General features: G+C 35.4%; 2 protein-coding genes across 4 annotated transcripts; both read right to left on the reverse strand.

Annotated features, from left to right (window-relative positions):
* Positions 1-7,956: 7,956 nt before the first annotated feature.
* LOC126702222 (uncharacterized protein At2g29880-like) lies at positions 7,957-9,445 on the reverse strand. Its single transcript, XM_050400880.1, has 2 exons — positions 8,813-9,445; positions 7,957-8,725 (listed from the first exon to the last, which is right to left on the reverse strand). Exons 1-2 carry the CDS (start codon positions 8,918-8,920, stop codon positions 8,291-8,293), a joined length of 543 nt encoding a protein of 180 aa, XP_050256837.1. The 5' UTR covers positions 8,921-9,445; the 3' UTR covers positions 7,957-8,290.
* Positions 9,446-15,079: 5,634 nt separating this feature from the next.
* On the reverse strand, positions 15,080-19,607 carry LOC126703008 (uncharacterized). Of its 3 annotated transcripts, none has more exons than XM_050401892.1 (4): positions 18,019-19,607; positions 17,640-17,923; positions 17,290-17,547; positions 15,080-15,547 (listed from the first exon to the last, which is right to left on the reverse strand). In XM_050401892.1, the coding sequence occupies exons 2-4, from the start codon at positions 17,721-17,723 to the stop codon at positions 15,485-15,487; spliced, it is 405 nt and encodes a 134-aa protein (XP_050257849.1). In that variant the 5' UTR covers positions 17,724-17,923; positions 18,019-19,607; the 3' UTR covers positions 15,080-15,484. The 3 variants fall into 3 exon arrangements, 1 of the variants encoding a protein (XP_050257849.1); XR_007647910.1 differs by lacking the exon at positions 15,080-15,547 and adding an exon at positions 16,733-17,169; XR_007647911.1 differs by lacking the exon at positions 15,080-15,547 and adding an exon at positions 16,733-17,182.
* Between the last annotated feature and the right edge of the window lie 5,215 nt (positions 19,608-24,822).

The raw sequence follows: 24,822 nt of genomic DNA on the forward strand, positions 1-24,822 counted from the left end.
TATTGCATAATTGATTTATAAGGAAAAAAAAATTGAAATTCAGACATCAATCATTAAAGCAATTTTAGTAGTTGAGATGTCACATAGACAATTTTGGAGACTCCAAAGTCCAAACTCATATCTTCTGAGGTTTTGTGTTTGTTCCAGCCATTATTGACAGTTTGATATTGACAATATTGGCATCCATGTCTTGGAGGAGTAACAAAAAGACTCTAGAAGAGACAGTAAGTCATTTATTCAAAAGGCTTTATATTCGTATAATCACAGGCACCACCTCCCCTTGACCTTTTGGTTAAGTTTGTGTGTATCAGAATTCATATGGAGTGAAGGATTCAAGACTTGGTGTCAGAAAAAGGACTAAGAATAAGGATAAAGTCATATAATCTACCATATGATAGCATCCTCAGAAAAAAAATCACACTATGATCTTGTTAATAATTGTGCATATGCTATGATATTAGTCAAATTATCTTACCAAAAGTTCCTATGTTCTTATTATCAAGTGTGTATGTACTATGCATTTGTTACTAATTATCTTTGTGCTATGACAGTAGTCAAATTACCTTGACAGAAGTGCCTTGTTGAACAGCTTGCTGTGACTAATCCTGGACTGGGGGTGATTGAAAAGCTTCACAAGTCCAATACCAATTTAGCAAATTTGACTGGTGAGGACAAATTCTTCCACACAGTAAGACAGTCTGAGAGAACTTGAATAAGGTTGTTGTATGAGAGAAAAATGATACAAAATTATAAAGTGTTGAAATGGGAAGGGAGGAGGAAGAAAAAGGTGAGTAGGCAGTGTTGAAATGGAAACGGTGGGAGAATAGGTCTGGTTGATTACGGTATGGTGTGAGGGTCATTATAAGATTTTTAAGTGGAGTATCTGGGATCCTAATTAATCTGATACTATAATTAAATAAATAAATAAATAATGTAGATAAGGTAATTATAGTTTACATTATAATATTATTCATTGAATCTAACGTTGAGTTTGTCTATCAATTTGAATGTAACCGGCCATGTGCCTTGTAGCTTAATTGGCTGGGAATAAAGTGCTTGGGGGTGTAGAGAGGAGAAAGGGTTCGAGCTGCGAAGTTAGCACCATATTGTAACTTTCTAAAAAAAACTAAATGTAACTGCAAGAATGTTTTATGTTCTTTGTATTTGTGGATTTTACATGTTACATATGCACCTTTTAAATCCTTCATATTTTTTCCTCCTATTTTATGAATTTATGTTACTATTTTACTGAAAAAAAAAAAAAAAAAAAAAAGAAGTGCTCATTGAACCCTTTTTTTTGTGTTTTCTTTCTTTTAAGCATCAAAAGTTGCAAGCCTGCAAGTTATGGATCTGCCTTTGCATCTTTTTACTTATAGGCCAGTCTAATATTTACACTTACTGATATATTAACCAAGAAACAAGAAATTAATTACATATAGCACGTTGGTTCATAGTTCATACATGACACATCAATATTCTCTAATGTTTGTGAAGCTTCATAAAATATAAATTTCAGAATGTGGCATTACTAACAGTATAATTTCAAGTTTCAGCCAAGTGGATTATATAAGCAACCAAGGACAAGCGGATTCACTGTCCTTTTCGTTTCCTGAATGTAGTTGCAAAGGAAGCCAGATTCATTCATACTTTCATTATGGAAAAGTTTGCCATTATAAAATTCTTAACATAAAGTAATACTGGATTGATAGCATCCTATATTATTCTTAAATATCCTGCTTTTGAAGATGATATGATTTTATATGTGGATTACTAGATTGTTATTATGTGCTTTGGGTTAAAGTAATACTGGATTGTTGGTTATAAATTTTATTGAGATGAGCAAAGCTTGCAGTCAGTTACTTAGCCCATGTGCATAAATTAGTTAATCAGGTGTTCAAATAGGTGCAGGAAATTGGTGCTTTGTCTTATGGTTTTCTTGATGGTTTTTCTTGGATATCAGTGTGAATTTGCTCGATATATGCAATGCTTTTAGCTCTGAAATCTCAAGGGTGAACCAGGGCCATCTCTTACTTCAGTGTGTGCTGCACAATTTGGATTCCAGCTCTTCAAAGCAGTTTATCAAGGCTCGATCTTCACTTGATGCATGGAGACGACATATTAGTTCAAAGATCTGTAGAGTTGAAAACTGTTCCACCCATTTTGAACAAGCTTGTGGAATCACTGGATCTTCCCAAGGTTAAGAACTCAGCCAAAGGCAAGGAGAGCATAGGGACTTTTAGAGGGACTAAATCTTCTTACAAACCAATATGATGGCTTTTTTCATGTAGTTTTAACTAGGCGTGATGCGTTGCTCTGTAATGTTAGAGAGAGTGGTAGTGTCTCTGACCCAAAGTTAGGTTGCAAAGTAGTAGAAAGAGTACAATCTTAATTATTGGGGGTAGCTAAAATTTGTTTGGGGTTTGATGTAGATTCTTTTGTATTTGATGTTATTCTGTTGATTTTTTTTCTATTTGATATTATTCTACCTAAATGGCATTTAAATAAATCACATTTGTGAATTTTGTCATTTATTTGGAATATTTTACAATCTATTTGGAGAAAAAATATTTGTTTTTGCTTTTATATTATGCAAATTTATTTTACAAGTCATTGGAAATCTGTTTTGAGTGTTCAGTAAATCTTTTCACACTAACGTATCAGAAATTTGAGATGCGAGCAGTGTAGTATGAAAGTGATAATTGGTCTTATTTCTACTTGTGAAAAATACACAGTCGATGCCAACAACAAAACACTCTTTTGTGTGAATTTGGATAAACTATCAAGTGTCTTGAAAGTTTCTAAGATACAAATTTAACACTTGATCCTTATGCTTCACAACAGAACAAATTCACAAAGTTTGTGAACCATCAGTTATGGTCCTCACAAAAATCAATTATCGGCCGCACATATCGATGTTGTGATATCAATACGAACCTGTTTCATCTCAGGTTTGTCCAAGATTGAGATTGCTTCTGCCATGGCATCATAATGACCTCTCTCACTACCAAATGATGTGCCCCCTGTAGATCCTGAACATTCAGCATCATTGTTTATCTCATGTGCTCTAACGAAATTGTGAAAAACCATTGTAGCAACAATGATCAAGTTTTGAGTGTGCATCTTAAAGGGTGGCATATGTTTCAAAATTTTCCATTTATTCTTCCAAACTCCAAAAGTTCGTTCTATGATCGAACGGAGTGATGAATGGAGATAATTAAACCTCTCCTCTGGATGATGCAGCACTTTAGAAGGCCGAAATTCTCCAATGTGGTACCTCTCCCCCTTATATGGTGCAAGGAACCCTTTCCTCATAGGGTATCCTGAATCAACCAGATAATACTTTTCTGCAAATGAACACGTTTATTATATTAGCATTTTCACTACATTAATACATACTTTAATCCTGTAATTAAACTGAATATTTACAAACCAGCTGGAGTTTTGGGGAAGTTGTAACTCTCATTATTGAGGCAGCTAAAAAAAATCCTCGTGTCATGCGCTGACCCTTTCCATCCAACACATGCGAATGTGAACTTCATGTCAAAGTCACATGCGCACATGCAATTTGTTGTGGTGGTCCCCTTCTTGCCATATTATGGGAGCTGCTTATCAACATCAATGACCACGGGGATGTGGACCCCATCAATTGCACCAATGCAACCCTAACCATTGGCACAAAAGTACCATTTGAAATAAAATACGTGGTATGACCATAAAGATAATTTAACTTAAATCAAGTCAAGATACCAAATTCACAAAATACCTTGAAGTGTGGCCAATATCGATCTGAATGCTGAATATGTTCTGGCACGTCCCAAAATGTACGATTAGCAGGTTGGATAATGTCCGGTGCCATAACGGTGGCTAACAATTTAACTACCGTGACCACATGTCAATGCACTGTCTCACCCGAATGCTAAAATTTTTCTTGCACCATTCTGTTACCCTCACCATGACCAAGTACCATCAATGTCATTGCCAGAGACTCTTCCACGCAAACACTTCTGGTACCGTAATATCCATACTGGCGCAGTGTATTACACAATTGTCTAAACACATAGCTTGACATTTTAAAATTTCTTCGACATTTCTTCTCATGTCCAGTTAAAATATACTGTACCCATTCTAAGCCAGTTTGTATATTCGTATGCAATGGTACTTTGGTCATATAGGTATCCACGTAAGCTAGACATGCACACCCGGCTAGATATGTTGCGAGTACAATGTCGTCGCTCAGGTCGAAGTCTGCTTCCATTGGACCTGTACTTGGGAATAGGAACAAGACCAGACTCAATATGCCTGAGATCCTCTAACAGGTGCTGCAATTAACAGGTGCTGCAAGAGAGCTAAAATGATCTAATCTATTTAATTCTAAGTTACATGAAGCACATCTTACAGTATAGTGAAACTATGAGCCAGAAAAACAGGTGTCACGCAAATTGTATGTTTCTGACTTCAAAAGCTTCCTGCAGGATTTTCACAGCACCATCGTACTTGCTACCTAGAGATCTCAATATGAATACAAGTCAAATGTTGAAAAGCTCTTTGATAGTAATAATCATGATGATGCTGTGACTATTTTACTTAACTAATGAAGTTGGTATATTTTGGGACCAAGTGCAGAGCTAGCCCGGAAACAAAAATGTATATGTATCAAGGTCAGGATGTAATAATGACTTTAGCTCCATTGTATTGATTAACATAAATTGGGGACCTCCTGTAATATTTCCTAGTGACGTGTGTAGCCCTAATAGATTCTAGGAAAAGGGTTCAATTAGGCCACCAATTGAAAAATATATGATCAATTGTACAAAGGAATCCCAGCCCCAATACAAATTTGCAGACACGAGTTCTGCTATCACAGAGGCTGTTCACCTAAGCTGGGTTCTAACACCCCACCCCCCCCCCCCCCCCCCCAAAAAAAAGAAAAAGAAAAAGAAAAGGAAAAGAAAAGTCCTAGATCTAAATTAGAATAACTCAACTTGAATAGGAGGAGATTGTGAACACTAAACAGTACAAGGTGAAAGAGGAGCAGTCAGTTTCCTTGAAGACGATAAGTGTTTGTGTTATAAAAAGCAGGCTTACCCAGCTAACTTTAGATGTGTTTGTGACACTTATTAGATATACAAAATTAGTTAGTTATTTAAGAAAACATGGAATGACAGAAAATGATGTAATTGATTTGGTTTCATGTGATAAGTCACATGAGACATCTTGTAAAATATTGAATGTTTGCAAAGAAGTCAGAAAAATATATACTCAAATTTAGAATCACATGATAAGCTGCTTCCAAGCTCTATCCTACTAGAAAACAAAGGAGGAAATTCTTCAGGAATCAGTAAACTCAAGTGAAAGATGTTACCAAGGCCTAAGCAGGTCAAATTAGGGTCCAAACAACTTCGAATGTTCAATCAAGTATATGTGGTAGACCTCACATGCATTTGTCTTTTTTACACACCTGATTGGCCTAGTTTAATCTTGTTACCTCCCACTTAATTGTTCTGTCTTAGCCAGTCTTCTAAATAAATATCTGGCAGTTTTCTTACTCCGCTTACTTGTGAGCTGACTGAGACAGGGTTTATACTTTAACCCCAGACAAAATAAGTCAAATAATGATACTAAATTCTCTGCCAATTACCGTGGTTAGTTATCTGCAATACTTGTTCGAGAGACAGAAATCAACCAAGGAGACTGCTAGTTTTAGTCAGCTCCTTTTCTGCAAAATCAAACAACTTGGATGAAGCCATGGAAGATGCCAAGAAATCTGTTGAGACAAGACTACGAAAGGCACCTCCAAGCAAATCCAATCCTATCCAGTACAAGTAACCTTGATAGAATTTGTGTGGAGATCTCAACTAGAAAGAGATATTAATTTACATTCTCTTTCCTCATTTTTTCAGTTTCTTTACTTGTACTGTTCAATAGGTAGGAGAAATGGATCTCTATCACTTTTTTTTTTTTTTTTTTTTTGGGGGGCACTTGCTCTGGTTTTAGATCTCTGCTTTTGCAAATACACAATTCTTTGAGAATTAGTATTATATTTAGGAGGAGATGAGGGAGAAGTGTATTTACAGAATGTCATAGAATGTATTATTTTGTTTCCGGAGATTGCCAGCTTCTTGTTGGCTATTGGTGCTGAATATGGTTTTGTTTTAGATTAATCATTATGCTAGTGTTTATAGTGATATATTGATTTTTAGGTTCTCCTTATAACCTTATGTCTATATATTATTATTTTCCTTTTTTTAATTTTCAATATATACAGAAAAATGTAAAGATGTTGAAATGCTACTGTGGCTCATTTTGTCATTATGTTTCCTAGTATTTCTACATGTAGCCAAATGTAATGAGCAGTGTAGGAATGATTGTTAATTTCTTTTGGCTAGTTTAGGGTAGCCTGTGCCATGAGGAGATAAAAGGAAGTTCCACAAGTTGATTCTCCAAACAAGAAGAATAATTCCTGAGTTTTGACCTCCTTTTAGGTAGAAGAGAACCTTTTCTCCCACAAAAGGTATAATGGTTCCCTCACTCTCATAATTTTTTTGAGGCATCATCTTCTTCCCTAGTGCTCCTAAAAATTGCATGTTTCAAATATATCACGCATGAATTTCTGAGTTTTCACCCCTACTCAACACGAGGAGCCCATGTCATCCTGGCCACATTTTTGGCCCTAGTCCACCTTCTTATTCTTTCAATGCAGAAGCATTGCAAGACTACTAGAGATGGCAAAATGGGAAATATATGGTTAATGCTTGCAAGTTTCATATACTAGGCAGGATTGGTGAATTTTCATCCCTTTCTCTACACACCAATTTTTGAATTAAGGATTATGCACCTCAATGAATGGACATCGTAACAAATCTGACCTTATACAGCATGATAGTGCAGGATGGGTTTAAGATATGTTCTTATGCTTTGGCCAAAAGAAAACAAAAGAAAAAAGAACTTACACAGTAAAAATATTCTATATGTAATATGTGCCCAATTTGATACTTCTAAGAAAACAAACAAAAAACAGAAATTTCCATAAGCGAGTGACATATTGATGCAAAAAAGTTCAAATACAGTGTAATGTAGAATCATAAATTCATAAGAGAAGAATCCTGAACTTTGTATGGTTGGTTGGTACTTGGTACTTGGTACTAATAATCCTTGTAAAGTGCAGTTCAAAATTTAAGTACTGAAAACCAAATTATGCAGAGATTACTTGAAATTGGGATTGATTTAACATAAAATGGAAAATATGTATAAAAAAAATTATGCAGGACAATCTTGAAGAAACTGTATGCTTTCGTAAAATAGAATTTCCCAGGCTAAGCACAGAGGCTAGTTGCATAATAAGTAGGTAGACAATCCATTACCTTTTAGCCTAAAAAATCAGCAAAGTGGTGCAGTGTAATACCATAAGTGGTTTAGTCGAATAGGTGCAAGAATCTCACTCTTCTCAACTGCCAATCCGTTGTTTTTAAGGATCTCAGCAATGGTAACCACCGTGGCAATAGCTGTACATATAATATAAAAGTCAATCATTTCAAAAACAAAATTTCCAACAATACAAACAATGAGTGTATTTCCCCACTTATGTGATTTAAAAATTGCATGACCTCTGCACAGTAAATACAAACAGTGAGAACCTTCTACTATTCTCCAAGTACAATAGTCAATCCATGCTTCAAATGAACATCTTACAGATGGTAGAGCTAGTATATATTAAACCATACAAACTGAACGGAAGAATCTATCATATGTTCAAAGTTTTACAGAACATAGTAAATATGATAATTTAATTCCTAACTTGCGCCTAGCAAACTCAACCATCCATCACCAAACTCCAGTTACCAGCAAGAGAAGGGCTGAATTCTAAAATATTAAATGCAAAAGTCAGACAAAAGAAGCATTGGACAAACATATATAAATATAGCTCAAACACATAGGAATGATGAGCAGTGTCTTACATACACACTCATAACAAGCATTAGTTTTTACCAATAAAAAAAAAAAAAAAAAGATAATAGTGCAATAGGTACAACATTGAAAGTTTGATTACTACACCAAGCCTACACAACCCTATCGAGACAATCTATTGTTCCTTCACGGAAAATGATAATCAGGGTGCCTTTGGTACTCTTTTTTCTAGCCACTTCAGCTGGATGTCCTTGTTATCGGAAAGTGCTGCAAACATGTGTCTACCTGGCTCTTTTTCCATGAAGTAGATGGTGCTAAACAAATGAAGGTAATGACCCGAGTACATCCCGGGAAGACTCAACACCATGTCCAGAATTTCTTTAACCTAAGCCGTTGCTGTGGGAGCAGATGGTGTATGGGCACTTAGACTAGATCTTTCAACAATAACATTTGAGATACTCTTCAAAGAGTCTGACATCTCTTGCGCAGCTGAACGCTTTTTCTTTTGTTTCTTGCAAATTGGCTTGAAGATGTGGACACTAGTTGCCAGGCCTTTCCCCTTATTCATTGCTGGTCCTGCCCTCGACGATGATGGACCTTCAACCTTCATTGCGTCAACATTCACAACGGGTTCACATTGGGGGTCAACAAATTCTATACTATTAGTGGAGTCCCCAGACCCTTTAGTGGTTTCCGTTGGTATTGGACCACTCGTGTAGAATGCATTTTTCCCCGTTGCAACCGTGCCTCCAAACATGATGTTCAAGAGCTCACGATTCGGCAAACCATGCGTTTTAAAGGTTTTTGCATCGGGACATGCCTACATGTGGACAACCAGTAGTTAGAACACAAGAATATAGTTTTAGACAGTAAAGTTTTTCACAATTTTGTATTCATCAAAACTAACCGCAATCTTTCGGTTCCACCACTCATCAGGTGCGTCAAACATCCCAGTTCCAGGATCATAACCCAACCCAGTGTCATTCTCCAAACACTTGTTATAATTCTTCCACATTTTTCTCAAATGATCCCATTTGTTTTTAATCTGCAGCCAAGTCACCACTTTTCCAATCTCACCCAACTGCCGAATCACTTCACTAACCCTAATTTTGGACAAAAATCCAGTGGCCTTCCTCTAGCTCTCCATGACTTGAATAGCATAGAACCGACAAAAAGCCTCTAGTTCCTTAGGGTCTTTCCAGTCAACTCTTTCATCATTACTACCACCGTCCATCGATTTCTTCTGCTTAACCATTTTTGCTACAACTTCCTTCTATACTCATTGAGGTATTTAAACAAACAGTTCGGGTGCATTTTACAATCAGTTAGGCAAAGTAAGAGAAATGGTATATCCAAATGCAAAGTAAACTCAAATGAAAAATGCAAAGTAAATAATGGTATATCCAAACACAACAAAGGTTGTAAGAGAAATAATGGTATTAGACGAAGGATCAATAAACCCACACTAGTGTCATGGAAAACACAACAGAGAACCACACACAGAAGTTGAATACAAAAACCACACACAAACGGTTAGACCCAAAAACCACAGATTGATGCAAAGTAAACAATGGTATATCCAAATACAACAGAGGTTGTAAGAGAAATAATGGTATTAGACGAAGGATCAATAAACCCATACTAGTGTCATGGAAAACACAACAGAGAACCATATACAGAAGTTGAATACAAAAACCACACACAAACGGTTAAACCCAAAAAACCACAGATTGATGAAGTTTCATGGAAAACAACTTACCCGTGAATGCAGAGATCCACAGTGGTGGCAACGATGACCCAAGCGGAGAGAAGGTGAGCTCGAGCGTTTGTTGAACAGAGGGGATCTTTTCTTTTGGTTCTTCGTACTGGGTTTGCTTTCATCAACTGCTGTGCTCTGTTTTGACAGCTTTCTGTTTGGTGGGTAGGTGAAAGACATTGAAGAGGATTCGGACGGAGCATTGAAGGGGATTGAAAGCATTCTGCCACCAGTAGTTGAGAGAAAAAGCAGAAGCCTTGAAGAGAATGGAAATAGCTGTTAGAATGAACTGCATACCGTTTTGATATGCTCTGTTTTGATAGCTTCTTCTTGTGCACCGTTTTCCTCAGCACTTAGAGCCATGAACAGTACGCGCAAGAGGCAATGCGTTGATTGTTTCAGCTCTTGCATTGAAATGGTGTGTAGAGATTAATAAATGAAACGGTGCGTAGAGATAAATGAAACAATGATGTCCATGAACAGTGTGTTTGGATAAATGAAATGGTGCGTGTAGGAGAAAACTTGCATTTCTTAGCAGCAGCCTTGCGTGTTTCCTCCAGCTTCGCGTGCACGTGGGTCCCAACTGAGCAAAACGTAAACGCAGAAAACGCTCGATTAAGTTCAATCCAAATGCTCACTTAGGGTCCTCTTGTTTTGGCTTCAAACCATTTCAAGAAATCATTTTTCGTAAGACCGTGTGTTTGGTTGCGCATGGAAAATGGAATTTTCGGAAATGCATTTCATTTGACTGTAAAAATAAAGGCTTTAACCCGGAAATCATTTTACGTTTCTATTTTCACTACAAACCATTTCAGGACTCATATGCGCAAAGAGAGAGAGAGAGAGAGAGAGAGAGAGAGAGAGAGAGATAGAGAGAGAGAGAGAGAGAGAGAGAAACTACAAGGAGAGATCGCGCCGATCACACCAGATCGCATTGGTCTCATCGGTCTCGTCGATCGCAACACCATGCCGATCGCACTAGATCGCATCGGTCTCGTCGATCGCAGCACAGCGCCGATCAAGCAAAGATCGCACTGGTCTTGTCGATCGCAGCACAGCACCGATCAAGCAAAGATCGCATCAGTCTCGTCGATCGCAACACCGCGCCGATCAAGCAAAGATCGCATCAAATTTTATGAATTTTTTTTTTTGGGTTTTGTTTCTTTTGTGTTTGTGGACTGAGAAATGATATTATATATTTGTTTGGAAGCTAAGAAAATGTGAGAAAATGTGAGCAACAAGTAGAAAATGTGTTTTCTATAATATTATCAAGAACACAACCAAACACTAAAAAATATTTTTCGAAGTATTTTTTAAAATACCACCAAACACCTGAAAATATTTTCTTTTCCGAAAAATATTTTCACCTGAAAATATTTTACACTTGAAAAACATTTTACATAGAACCAAACAGTTTTTCAACAAACACGTAATTCCTTTCACTGTGAAACACAAAAATAAATTAAAATATAGAAAATCTGCTTTAAGATTGTTTGCTATATTTCAACAATTTACTTTTGTGATAAAGCAAAAGAAACATACACAGATCTAAGAATAAGCAATAATACAAATAGATGTGATAGGTAAAAGCAATAAACAAATACTAAATATATATAAGAAGAAATCTGCAAATCATTAAAAACCCACGAACCAAATGCGTGAAGGATGAATGATTCAGATCAAGTCTTGTGTTTGACACAATCTCCTTAAAGTAGATTTCGCCCCTCACACAATCATTGTGGTGCTTTGATACTTACGGACGTCTACCTCCCATGATAAAATGATTTACAGCACGAAAACAAAGCACACAAGATTGTGCTCTACGAATTACTCAATGTCTCTTTCTCTCTCTTTGACACAAAATAAAATGCACAAAAAATATTCTCACTATTTTAAAGTTTTTTTTTTTTTTTTTTGAAAAGTAGTTTTTTATGAATGAAAGACTATGAAAAATTATGCATTTCTGAACAGACACTCTTTTTCAATAATAATTGTTGTGCATAGATTAACTGACTCAAACATTAAAATAATAAAATATTATTATTTGGACAAGTATGCCCAATCCACATATGTCAAAAACCCAACCCAATGTCCAACTCATGAGCATATAAACTCATATATTATCTCTTTCCTTTCCTATGTGGGACTTAGAATTTTTACCACATTTAATAACATCTTCAAGTGAACATAGAAAATATCAATTTCTTATTCACTCCATGTTATTTTTCCAACAACTTTGAAGCTCTTGAAAGAGTTCTTGAGCATCCTAGATATGGGTCTGGAGTGGCTAATCATTTTGTGATAGTGGAAACCATCAAAATATGATTTTGAAAGATCATTTATCGTAACAGGTGATTGAAGCAAACCCAGAAAATTTTTATTGAAAACTGAAAAGGGTTAAAAGGGAGAGAAAATTATGTGGCTTATTTATTACCTTAGGATTTGTTGCTTCCCACGTGTCTTTCATTGGTGTAAAAACATGAGAAAACTGGAGATATTATAACGGGAAGGGAGCCTGCCCCGAAAAAAAATAGGGTAAAGTTTAGTGATTTAAAACGACATCGTTCCATTAATTTTTTTTTTTTTTTTAATTTGATACAAAACAACGTCGTTTTAGTTTGTAAATTAAATTTCTGAATCTCTTTTAAATGTTGTCTTCTCTTATCTCTTATCTCTTGTCCGCCTCTCCCCTTTTCCCCTCTCTCTCTCTATCATTCCTCAGCCCCTGCCTTCGCCACCGGCCCACAACCGTCGTCCACTGGATGCCACCGTTTCCAAGGTTTCCCCTCTCATCTCTCCACTTTGTCACAACTATTATCTAGAAATTTCAAGAGAATGTTTTGATGCTTAATACCTAGCTACTATGGTTCTACTTTCTATGCTTTCTTCGAGGTATGAAAATTTACATAATGCTCAATATATACCTGCTTCTCCTTGCAATGCTTTTTAGAAAGATGGAGAATTTGTTTGAAAATTTTGTGAAAGATTTTGAACATGTTTGTCTGTTTGTTTGTTTTGTTTTGTTTTGTTTTGTTTTGTTTTTTTGAATATTTGGGTTGTTTGATATTTCTATGTGGGTTGCTTGATGAATTTTTTTTTAATTATTTGTTTTTTTTTTTTAATTTTTGCACCGAATTAACTGCACCGCCCTGCTATGGTCAACCAAAGTTGGTCTAGACCGGTTCTTACCCTTCACATCTGAGGCACCTATAGGTGTGGTGAAAAATTTCCCCCCATAATTGGCCGTACCGCATTGTGTACAGGCCTAGTTGTTGTTTAGTATTCTTTCTATAAGTGGCCCTCTGTGTTGTTTGGTATTCTTTCTATAAGTGTTATAGAAAGAACAGGCTAAGGAATTCCTACTCTCCCTTGGTGCTCGATATGTGTATTTATCTATATGTTAAGAGAATTCAAAAAGATAACTATGATTTTAAAAAATATCAAAAATAACTCTAATCTAATTAGATAATCTTTATTCTTAAAAAATAAAAAAAATAAAAAATTGTTAAAATTGTAATTCAATATATATATATATATATATATATATAAAAACTACTAGAGAAACTTTTTTCCTAAAAATTAGCACATTTTCTATCTAAATATATCTCATGTATGTTTGATACATTTTTTTTAACCCACTACACACTCTTGGTGCAATGGTCACTCCACAAATATAATTGTTTTGTAGGGTGTGGGGGGGCAAGAGCCGAGGTTCAAGTTTCTAAGAGGGAGTTTCACACATATATACTTAGATTATGTTAAAATAGAATTCTATCTTGTATAAAAAAAAATACATTTTTTTTTTCTAAAAATTAGTACACACTAAAACCAACAGTTTACTTCATTGCAAATCCTAAATTTTAGTTTAAAAAATTCTCTTCTGGTGTAATTTCACTAACAATAAATAGATTCAAATTGAAAAATTACATTAAACTAAAAAAAAAACTCAATCGCACATGCGGAGCGCGTGTAATGAAATAAAATTTTCAATTAATTGATTTGTAAAATTGTGACAAGAATATATATACACACACACACACACACACACATATATACTATTATTTAAGAGGTGTCCCATATTTGGATTCCTCATTTTTTAGTTCAAAAATGCCCCAACACTTCTATATTTAAGTAGGGACAAAACTAAAGGACAATTTGGTAAAAATGCAACTCTAATTCCCACTAAAACATTGCCTAAAAAGTAGAACTACTCTCTTGTAAATTTTTAAATTGTTTTATCCACTTATAAATTAAATTCATTCTAAAAAAAAAAACACTTATAAATTAGATTCTTAAATTAAAAATTGTATATATAAAATAAAAACACATGATTTTCTTTTTTTTTTGCTAAAAGAAAATCTCATCGCACGCGCGTAATAAGACTAGTATATATATATATATATATATATATATATATATATATATTTGTGTGTGTGTGTATATATATATACATATATATATATATATATATTTATTTATATATATGCGCGCGTTAAAGACCGTGCATTGAATTGCTCCAAGTTTCGAATTCTTAGAAGATTTCAAGGGGTAAGCTCAGTAATTTTGTGCTTTGTCCAGTAGGGAAGCTGGACTACTGCTTTGGTGGGAAAATTAAACGAATTGTAGTTGAAAAAACTGTTGATTTCCTTATATGACCAAAAGGGGTAGATGGGTGTGGGTTTCAGTTAGCTCAACTGGTAAAATCTCTGATGGTTGTATAAGAGATCTGGGGTTCAATCCCCGCCTACACCAAAATTGATTGGTGTCTTGGTCTGATAATAAAGAGCTATTATCAGGAGCGGACGCCATAGGTTGAAACTCTCTCTCAAAAAAAAAAAAAAAAAAAAAAAAGGGGTAGATGGGTAGATTTTAGGCATAAATGCACTTTTAGTCCCTACATTTTAGATTTTTTATTTTTATTTTTATCTCTATATTTTAATTTTACTATTTTTAGTCCCTAAACCAATTAACGCTTGTTATTTTCGTCATTTCTATCAGTCAACCGATGGAAATATCTAAGGTGGCTAATGGAAGAATTAAAATATTATAAAAAATGCCACATCAGCATCATATTTTTTAAAAAGTAATTTATCAATTTTAACTAAATAAAAAAAAATAATATTAAAAAAATAAAATACATAAATTTAGATCTAATTCATTTTAAACAATAACACACAAGAATATCATCACATATTTAAACATCAACACAACAACATGAGAGCACAAACTCAAATTTAAAAACACAAAGAACACAATAACAAACTAAATCTTTCATCTTCAACAAGAACTCTAAAGAACACAAATTCAGATTTCAACATAAGAACACATGCCTAGATTTTCTAGCATTTTCTTGCCCTTTCTTGTCAACCAAACACAATAACACAAACACAAACACAAAATGATTTCCAGTAAGAATAAAAACACAAACACAAACCCAGCAACAGATCTTCCTTGTCAACCAAACACAAAAGCAACAAACACAAACCCAGCAACTAACGACGATGAGGACGAAGACGTGGAGAAGCTTCTAGAGCCGTTCACGAAGGACCATCTCGTGGCTCTGATCAAGAAGGGAGTGAGCAAGCACCCGTAATTGATTGAAATCGTGCGTGAGCTCGCCGATGCGGACCCCGCCCACCACAAGATCTTCATCCACAGCCTCGACTGGGACACCACCGTCGAAACCCTCACCTCCGTCTTTGGCAAGTACGGCGAGATTGAGGATTGTAAGGCGGTCACCGACCGCGTCTCCGGTAAGTCCAAAGGCTACGCCTTTATTCTCTTCAAGCACCGGAGCGATGCCCGGAAGGCTCTCAAGCAGCCCTAGAAGCAGATCGGCAATCGCACCACCCTATTGTCGAGACCCATGGCCACATCCGTCAGTTGCTGATATTTGAACATAAACACAAGATCACAAATTCAAAATTTGAAAAGAAACAAGCACCGAGAGAGAGAAAGAAAGAGTCATGGATCTAAAAAGAAAGAAGCAAAACAAAGATACAAATACAAATAGAGCAAGTAATGGATCTGGAAAGAACGAAGAAAAAGAAGTATAAAATGAGAGTGAATTGAGAGTCGGCCATGGCTGGGATAGCTCTGTTTTCATGTTTAATTTGATGTGGATCTATAGTTTGTTATTATGTTCTTTGTGTTTTTATATTTGATCTAGATTTATGTATTTTGTTGTTTTTAATTCTGTTTTTTCTTTTTTTTTTTAATTTAGTTAAAATTGATAAATTATTTTTTTTTAAAAATAGATGCTGATGTAACATTTTTTATAATATTTTAATTCCTCTGTCAGTCATCTCAGATATTTCCATCGGTTGACTGATGAAAAAAATAAAAATAACACGTGTTAATTGGTTTAGAGGCTAAAAGTGGTAAAATTAAAATGTAAGGACTAAAATAAAAAAAAAAACCAAAATGTAAGGACTAAAAATACATTTACGCCTAGATTTTAACCTCCAGTTCAAGAACCCAAGATTCATAGTTAGCCTTAGATTTTAGTTCCACAATCACTCCCAGTTTATTCACATAGGTTTCATTTGCTTTCATCAAAGAATTTATAAGGTACACAAAGCCAGTTTATTCTATATATATGTTTTTAACTTTCAACTACTGATCTTAGCTTTGCATGTACAGTTTATGGAACACAACATTATTCTATACAGCATTCTGGCAAGTTGTTGATACAATAATATTCACAGCTTATTCTACTGAACTTTTGCAAGTTTAGCCACAAATAGAGCTTGTCTATGGTAAAAGAGCAGTCAAGTGATCTTACTTAATTTTCTTTGTAAGGATAATAATGGTTGGAATTCCTCCTTTCTCCCACTTATCATTGAAACAATTGAATTACAAAAAACAGAAAGGAGCTCGCTCACATTTAAACAAATTCTTTGAAGCAATAATTATTAAAATAAAAAATATTACCGATTTCTTCTACATCATTTCAAAAGATAAATGTAGCAAATGATATTCATCGCTAACAATTCATAATATCCAATATGATTATTCATAAAAATAAAAATGAAATAAAACAAAAGTTTTAGAAACAATTCCACGGGAAAATTAATTAAGATTGTTTAATTTTGTGATAGATAATTCACAGAACTTTACTGTCAATATGTAAAAAAAATCGTACAAATTTAAGAAAAATATATGTTTAAATAATCCTACATATCACGGGCCTAGAATTATCGCCTAGTGACTGAACAAAAGACCGTACAATACTACGATGCAAGAAAAGATAAAATTAAAATTCCACAATTGAATGGGGGATTTTAATTGTCCCCATGTAGAGATTGGAAGGGAGAACAACAGCCTTTTGCCTTGAATGTGCTTTCTGCTGATTCTAATGCTTGGGTAGCTTGGAGGGCCATTTCAGAATGGAGTTGGAGGCCATTTTAATTGTCCACATGTAGAAATTATCGCTTCTATCAAACTATATTGTGCCATTTTTAACGATTATCATTCCATCAAACTAGAGTGTACCATCTTTACGTTTTCTGCAATAAGGGGCTATAAAATTATAATTGGAAACTACTATTTAATCAGGGTTTCCATGAGCTGATACTAATCGAACTTCTTCAAGGAAGTAGCTAGTATAAGAAGTCTCGGTCACTTACTTGCACTGCTCGTCCCATCTTTCCACCATGGGAAGGTACAAAGACATTGCTGTTCAGGGAGACAATGTATTCAATGGCAGCCAGAGCTGAAGACTTGTTAATGTACTGTGAAAGTCTCCATTTTGTGCCAACTTCTCCTTTGTCGCAACATTTGCAAATTCTGCCACAAGCGGCTGCAAAGCCTTTTCTCTCCCAAATGGCTCTCCCCCTGCAATGTATACCCGTGCACTTCCGGATGCTCCTTGAACCTTTACGGGCCTGCAATAACAGAACATTTAAAATTCTCTCAAGTTAGTCTTAAAAATCGTTATCAAGGATTATACATATGAAGTTTTGAGTTTCTGATATACCTTGCCATTTCTAATGCATTTAGGGGGCATGGTCCAGCAAGTTGTCGTTGAATGTAGGTCATGTTTAACCTTCCTGTCAGGCATTCAGTTTGAGACTCCAGAACCTTGGTGATGATGACATCATATTCTGTGTCTAAACCAGTGAAACATCCAGTTCTGACCCACACATCCTTCTCTAGCCGGAGATGGAGGGCAATGAAAGGGCCTTCCATCCACATTCTCCTTGCAGGCTGATTTTCAAGCTCCCTAATTGGTGCTGCATATCTTAATGCATGAAAGGATACCTGCAATATGAAGATGAAATGGGACATAATTAGGCTCGAGAACTACACTAATGATCATTTCAAGTGAATTTAATGGAGATTTATTTCCAATGTACCTTACATCGAAGCTTCTGCAGATCAGATGGAAGATTCTTTGAGAGTTTAGAACCTGAACCTTTCAACACTAGAGCACCCTCAAATTTGAAAAGTATGAGGAGAAAATAATTTGTCTCTCTGTGAGACTCAAATGTATTTCAAGGGTCGAATATGAATGACTTCTAGAGCCACTAGAACAACCGGCATAGCACGCACACATATCTAATAAATTGTTTTTTAAGAAAAAGAAAATATCATAATGAGTGCATCTTCGATTCTGAATTAGCATTCTACCTACTAACACTTCATAAGGAATCTTGTTTTCAATGGTCTGCCTTGACATCAAATGCACGGAAGGAAGAGATGATACAACACGTACATCAGCTTGTAAAGTGCTCTGGTAATGGTTTACATCAAATATATCCAAAAACTCACTGCAGTTATTACAAAAACAAATTGACTAATTGATTTCCATATATAATTTCCTTCAATACAGGACAATTCTAACAATTTCATTAGAAAAAATTTATGAACCATGAATTCCACTACACATTGAGAGGTGACCAATACTCTACTCATGCTACTATTCATATGTCACAATAAATGAGTGCTGGAAATATATACATTCAAAGGACTAAAGTACTTAACACATCAAATTTAGTCACATATTTTTCTTTTACCTTCCATCTCCCATATCAGATTAACCTGCAAGACTAAAATCCAAGCATGGTTTGTTCCCTGCCCATCTGGTTGCTCCCAGAACTCTCTCAACTCCTCAGAAACAATATTCCTAACAACCCCATAGCCAGTAACGGCACAGTCACAGTTCACTGATTTTAAAAAAAAAACTTCAAGGGACATAAAGTAAAATAAACACATCAGATTCAAGAACATAAAGTAAACACATAATCAAGAACATAAATTAAACACAAAATTTGTGAAGAAAGAGGGCATATTTTTATTTATTTTTTGATAGGTAAGAATGATATATAAAGGAACGGCTACTCAAGAAAAACATAGAGCAGACCCAGGAAATACAAGAAGAAAAACAGAAAGAAAACATAAAAGAAACCCAGTTCTAAGGATTAGAACTAAACCTAGAAACCTCCATAACCTAAACGTTAAAAACGTTATAGTCACCCCACATCCATATCCTTTTCTGTACTACCAAAGTAAGACCAAACCTAAACCCTAACACTCTGCCCTCACTCCTCCAAAGGAAGACCAAGCTGCCCTCACTCCCTCAAAGGAAGATCGAGCTCTTTTGCCTTGTCGTTGAGAGCCCTCTGTTCCTCCTTGGCTAACCCACCGCTCACCCTCACCAACCCCTTGTAGTTGTACTGCTGAATGAGATAGCTCAGCGCCTCCACCTCCACCTCGCTAGAAAACAGGAGGACGTTGAAATCCCTCGATCCATTGGCTTCAGCAGCCATCTTCTGGAGCAGAGCGTTGGTGTGGGCCTGGGACTCCATAGCCTCAGAGTAGATCTCTTGGAATCCTTTTGTCCAGGCCAAACTTGGGAGCCATAGGAAAGAGAGAGAGGTGGGTTTCGATGTGTTTCTCGGACGAGTTTCGGATTGGTTCTTTCTTGATCGTGTCCGAAGTGAAATAAAAAATGCGCGGCTGTCCATATATAGCATCTAATGCTAAAAGACAAAATTAACCCTTGTTTGATTCTCTCGTGTATTTAAGTAGGGATTGCAATTTAAATCCGATCCGTGGATACCCGGCCCGGTCCGACCCTAATGGGCCGGATTTTACCCGGCCCGATAAAGAATAGGGTTGGGTATGGGTTTTTTAAAAAAAACCTGAAGCGGGTCCGGGTTTTTATAAAAAAACCGAAACCCGACCCGTTTATGACCCGGTTACTTTAAAATTACAAAAAACACCCCCCTTATATATATATCTGTAATGAAAACCCTATCTCCCATTTTCCCTAACCCAGCCGCCTCTCATGGTCTGATCTATTTTCCATTTCACGCCCTCAGCCTCACGCCTCAGCCTCACATCTCCAGCTCACAATCTCATTCACTCAATCACTCTGTCTCAGCTCTCTCACTCACTGTCTCACACGGCCACAAGCCCACAAGCAGTCAAGCACAGCTGCACAGGCACTCCGTCGCCGATCTCACACTGTCGCCACACTGTCACAAGCCCACAGCTCTCTACTCTCTCTAGTCTCAACTCCGTTTGGCCTCATTGTCGCCGATCTCACTGTCGCACAGCCCTCTTCCCCTCTCATCTTCCTCGCCCATGGCCTCACGGCCTCGCTCCACCTCGATCTTCATCTTTTTGCTTTTTTTTTTTCTTTTCTTTTTTTCTGGGTTCAGTTCGTGTCAAATTCTCAATGTGAGTTTGTGTTTGTGATTGTGATTTTGAAAGGGAAAATTATAGATCCAAAATTTGTGTTTAGGATTTTTGTGTTTATGTTTGTGATCGTGTTTGGATTTGTGTTTGTGTTTGTGATTTTGGGCCAGAAAATCATAGATCGAAGTTTTTGTTTCTGATTTTGGGCTTGGCTGGGCATGAGGGACGGGGCCCGCGGGGCCCGTGGAGGCCCGACGGGGCGGGTTTGGGGTAAAGAAAAAAACCCGTTTAATAAACGGGTCGGGTTCGGATTTCTGAAACAGACCCGCGGGTCGGGTCCGGATATGGAAAAACCCGGCCCGAACCCGACCCGTTGCCATCCCTATTTAAGAGTCGGTTAATTTAAACCTAGCATTCTTAATTAAATCATTAAAGACTAAAAAATTAAAAACGAAGTTTGAATACAAACTTAGTTATAGTTAATGTTTATGATTTTTACTTTAAAAAAATTAATATGGTTACTTATTTTGAAAATCTAATCGTTAAATTACATAATCATTATATTTTTAACATGCATGTCAAATTTTGTGTCAATTGGATATTATTTATTAATCGATTTATAAACTTATTTTTTCATGTATAATTTAGACTATAAAAACTTGAAATTTAAACATTTGATTAATAATATAATTATTGATATTTGATTTTATAAAAATTTTCCAAGTATGGGAAATATAAAAAGAAAATTTAATTCAATGTTGAAAGTGTCAAAATTCACATATAATAAAAAAAATATTAAGTAAATTTGTAGCCAAATTTTGTGCAAAAATTGTTATAGATATTATAAAAATTTATGTTTTTGATTTTAGGATTCAACTTGACAAACGAATTTTTAATTTTGAAAACACAAGAAAACTATTTTCTATTTTTATGCTTGAAAACAAGTTTTTGAAAAAAAAAATTAAAAAAATCAAAATAAAAAACTGTTGTCAAACATTAAGTGTGGTGAGAAATGATATGTTTACAACAAATCCTAAGTGGCAGTTGTTACTGGTTTTTATTGTTAGGTTAAAAAAGTAATGTCAGTGTTAAATTCGAATTTGAATCAATAACAACTAACCATCTATGATTTGTTGTAAAAATGTTATGGACTAGGTGTGGCTGACTACCATAATCTTTTTATTTTTCTTAACAATTCTAGGATTGAATGCTTTAAACTTCCACTAGGTCATTATTTTGATATTGAATGCTTAATTAGGAAATTTTGGTGGGGCCAACGAAGAGATTGTCGAAAGATACATTTGGTGAAATGGGAAACAAAAGGAGGTATGGGTTTTAAAGATTTGAATTTATTTAATGACACACTTCTTGCTAATCAGGTCTAGCACCTCCTCCACAATAAACAAACTCTGTGTTATATAGTTTTTGTATCAATTAGATATTATTTATTATTCTATCCATAAACTTATTTTTTTTTATATAATTTAGACTACAAATACTTGAAATTTAAATATTTGATTAATGATATAATTAATGATATTTAATCTTACAGAAATGTTGCAAAAATGGGAAATATAAAAAGAAAATGTAATTCAATGGTGAAATTGTCAAAATTCACATATATAATAAAAAGATATTAAGTAAGTTTGTAGCCAAATTTTGTTCAAATACTAGTTTTCTTAACGTGGTTGACTACTGTAATCTTTTTTTTATTTTTTATTATTTAAATACTGATCTATTATTATAGTCTTAAAATTTAGCCACAAATTAAAATTTGATAAATAATTTAAGGTATTCTTTTTTAAATTTTCTTTATTTGACCAATTTTTTAACAACATGTGGTTGGATTTAGACTTTAGTGTATTTGGATGATATATATTACAATGTTTCAACTTTTTATGAGGAGCCGACTCTATAAGTTAAAACTCTCTTGAATAAAATTCCTGATGTTTTAATTTGGTTCCCCAAATTTCAACTTAGGTAAATACAATACATTGTGAATTTCCATCTGATCAAGAGTATATTCTTCAAAAGGGACCTTGGTTTGTTGATGGAGCTTTACTAGTTGTGGAGCGATGGACACCTAACCTCACACATGGGATCATATAAGATCCTCTTTCATTAGATATGTGTATGGCATGATGGATGAGTTGGGTTCACTTTCCTACTGCCCGGTTCTCAGTTTCTTCCTAAGGGCCTCGATCTCGGCTTCCCTGATAGGTTGCATGTACAACTCAAATTTAGCTTCCTGAGTAGCATACCTCGCTTTCAAGGCCAATGACTTTAAAGTGGCATCCTGAAAATGCGTGTTAAAGTTGCTAGCAACATGTCGAAGGCAATATCTATGAAATACTTGTACTCGTCCATCATCATCTCTAGGCCAGTTTGCAATTGCGTTTTGAATACCCTTAGAGCATCCGTAGCAGTCGTTGCAAAAATTATGCCATTTTGCCACACCAAAAACCTACTTTATTATTTTACCACATCATTTTACAATATCTCATTTATCGATGTTCTATATTTTTACCACTTCATTTAAATATTATTTCCTAATTCTTTTTAATTCTTATTTTATTCTTTCTTTATATTTGTTCCTAACGGTAATATTTGTTCCTACAACAGTCATATTTTCAAATCTCATCAATTCTAACGGTAATATTTTCAAACAATCCTCTTAATTCAACTGTCATATTTTGGCCAATTTAGACCTTGAATTGACAAGACTCACATTTGCATGACCCTTAATACATAGTTGAACAGATAGAGATTACAAAAAAGACAAACAAACGGTTAAGGCCATTAAAATCAATGCTCTCTTCATTGTACACTACCCTTACTTGAAAAGACACAGAGTTTGAATTGGAGTGTAAAGCTAAGGCTCCTTCCAATATATACAAAAGCAAAAAGGATTAACAAGTAAAGAAAAGCCTTACTTCCATTTAATTTACCTGAAATTATTCACTTTCCCTAACCAAAGCAAAAAGTAAGAACAATTACAACTAAAAAAATGAATGAACAATACTACTTTCTTCACTGTACATAAAGCCGTAGTTCCATATGCAAAGATCAATAATTAAACAAAAAGCCTAACTTCCATTTAATTTGTAGCAAACACCCAATTTCTCTAAATTTTAGCTCTCCCTTTTGAATTCTGTCTTCTGTGTCCAAAAACATAAAGATTAATTTCCCAAATAACAAGGAAAATAGTAAAGAATTCAAGATTGGGTTTTTATTGAGCAAATCCTAAAAGCACTTTCCTTTCCTTTATTTCTTACTTCTTACAAACAAAAATGCTTCTCTAAATCATCAATTACTTCCTTAAACAGCTTGATTAAACCATGTTTTTCATCGAAAACTTTTCTGGGTATTTTCCCATAGAGGCAAACAGAGCTTTAGCAAGCAATTGCAGCACCCAAACCCACAAATTAATTAAAACCCAGATGATAAGATTAAAAACCCAGATCAAATATAATATTTAATTTAAAAATACTAAGCCAATTAGTGGTAAAGGTTCAAGCTTTCAAATTCAGTAACGAAATAAAGCAAGCACAAAAATAAAACCTTGACGGAGAACTTACCTGTACACAGTAGATGTAGAACGAATCGATGAAACAAACTTGGCTCACGGTGAATCGGTGAAACCTTCAGAGATAGAACAGTGAATCGGCGCTCTGAGAACGACGATCAGCGAATCGGCGACTCAAGATAGAACAAAGAGGAGATACCCACAACCCAGAGACCCACGCCGATCACAATCCGAAGTCACAAACCCACAATCCGATAGGCAACTCTGAGATAGAACAGAGAGGAGAGAGCGAACAAAAGGGGGAAAAAAAACCGATGAAGGGACAAATTAGATCAGTGATGGTAGAGAGGAAATCGGTGGTGGCTCATATTCATGAATGAGAAGAGAATAGAGCAAAAGGGGAAAGGGAAGAAGAAAGAGTGTGGGAGAGTGGAGATGGAGGCACATATGTAGATCGGGCTGAAGGAGAAGAACAAAGAGATATGTGAGAGAGTGGAGATGGAGGCGGTGAGGAATTGCTGAAGGAGAAGATGAAAGAGATATGAGAGAGAAAGAGGAATAAACAAAGAATAAATAATATGCCACACGCGTTTCGTACCGTAGCAAATTTGTCACGGTATTGTTCAATGTTGCAAAAAACATACCATATCCCACATCTGCTAAATGGGCTCAAATTGGGTTTAGTGTGGGATATGTGCCAAATATTTAGCATTTGGCACATATCCCACATTTACTGTGGGTGCTTTTATGTCGGTCAGAAATTACGCAAATATCCTTATCTGCTATCACATCCTCCAGTGAATTCCTGAGGCATTCTAAAAACTACCCCCAACTAGGCCTTGACTCTTTGTCCACAACGGCAAAGGCGAGAGGAAAAATCTTGTTGTTGGCATCGGTGGCCATTACAATCAACAACACCTCTTGATATTTACCATACAAATGGGTCCCATCAATACTGATCACTGGCTTACAATGTTTGAATCCTTCAATG

This window comes from Quercus robur, chromosome 10, assembly GCF_932294415.1.
Source record: "Quercus robur chromosome 10, dhQueRobu3.1, whole genome shotgun sequence".
NCBI classification, from domain to species: domain Eukaryota; kingdom Viridiplantae; phylum Streptophyta; class Magnoliopsida; order Fagales; family Fagaceae; genus Quercus; species Quercus robur.

Excerpts from the sequence above, each read along its gene's own strand:
- LOC126702222 (XM_050400880.1), bottom strand. The coding sequence starts at position 8,920 with ATGTGGAAGAATTATAACAAGTGTTTGGAGAATGACACTGGGTTGGGT. Across the intron at positions 8,726-8,812 it reads GGTGGAACCGAAAGATTGCG|GCATGTCCCGATGCAAAAAC; the intron begins GTTAGTTTTGAT and ends GTCCACATGTAG.
- LOC126703008 (XM_050401892.1), bottom strand. The coding sequence starts at position 17,723 with ATGCCTGACAGGAAGGTTAAACATGACCTACATTCAACGACAACTTGC. Across the intron at positions 17,548-17,639 it reads AATGCATTAGAAATGGCAAG|GCCCGTAAAGGTTCAAGGAG; the intron begins GTATATCAGAAA and ends CTGTTATTGCAG. Across the intron at positions 15,548-17,289 it reads AGATGGGACGAGCAGTGCAA|CAACTGACGGATGTGGCCAT; the intron begins GTAAGTGACCGA and ends TTCAAATATCAG.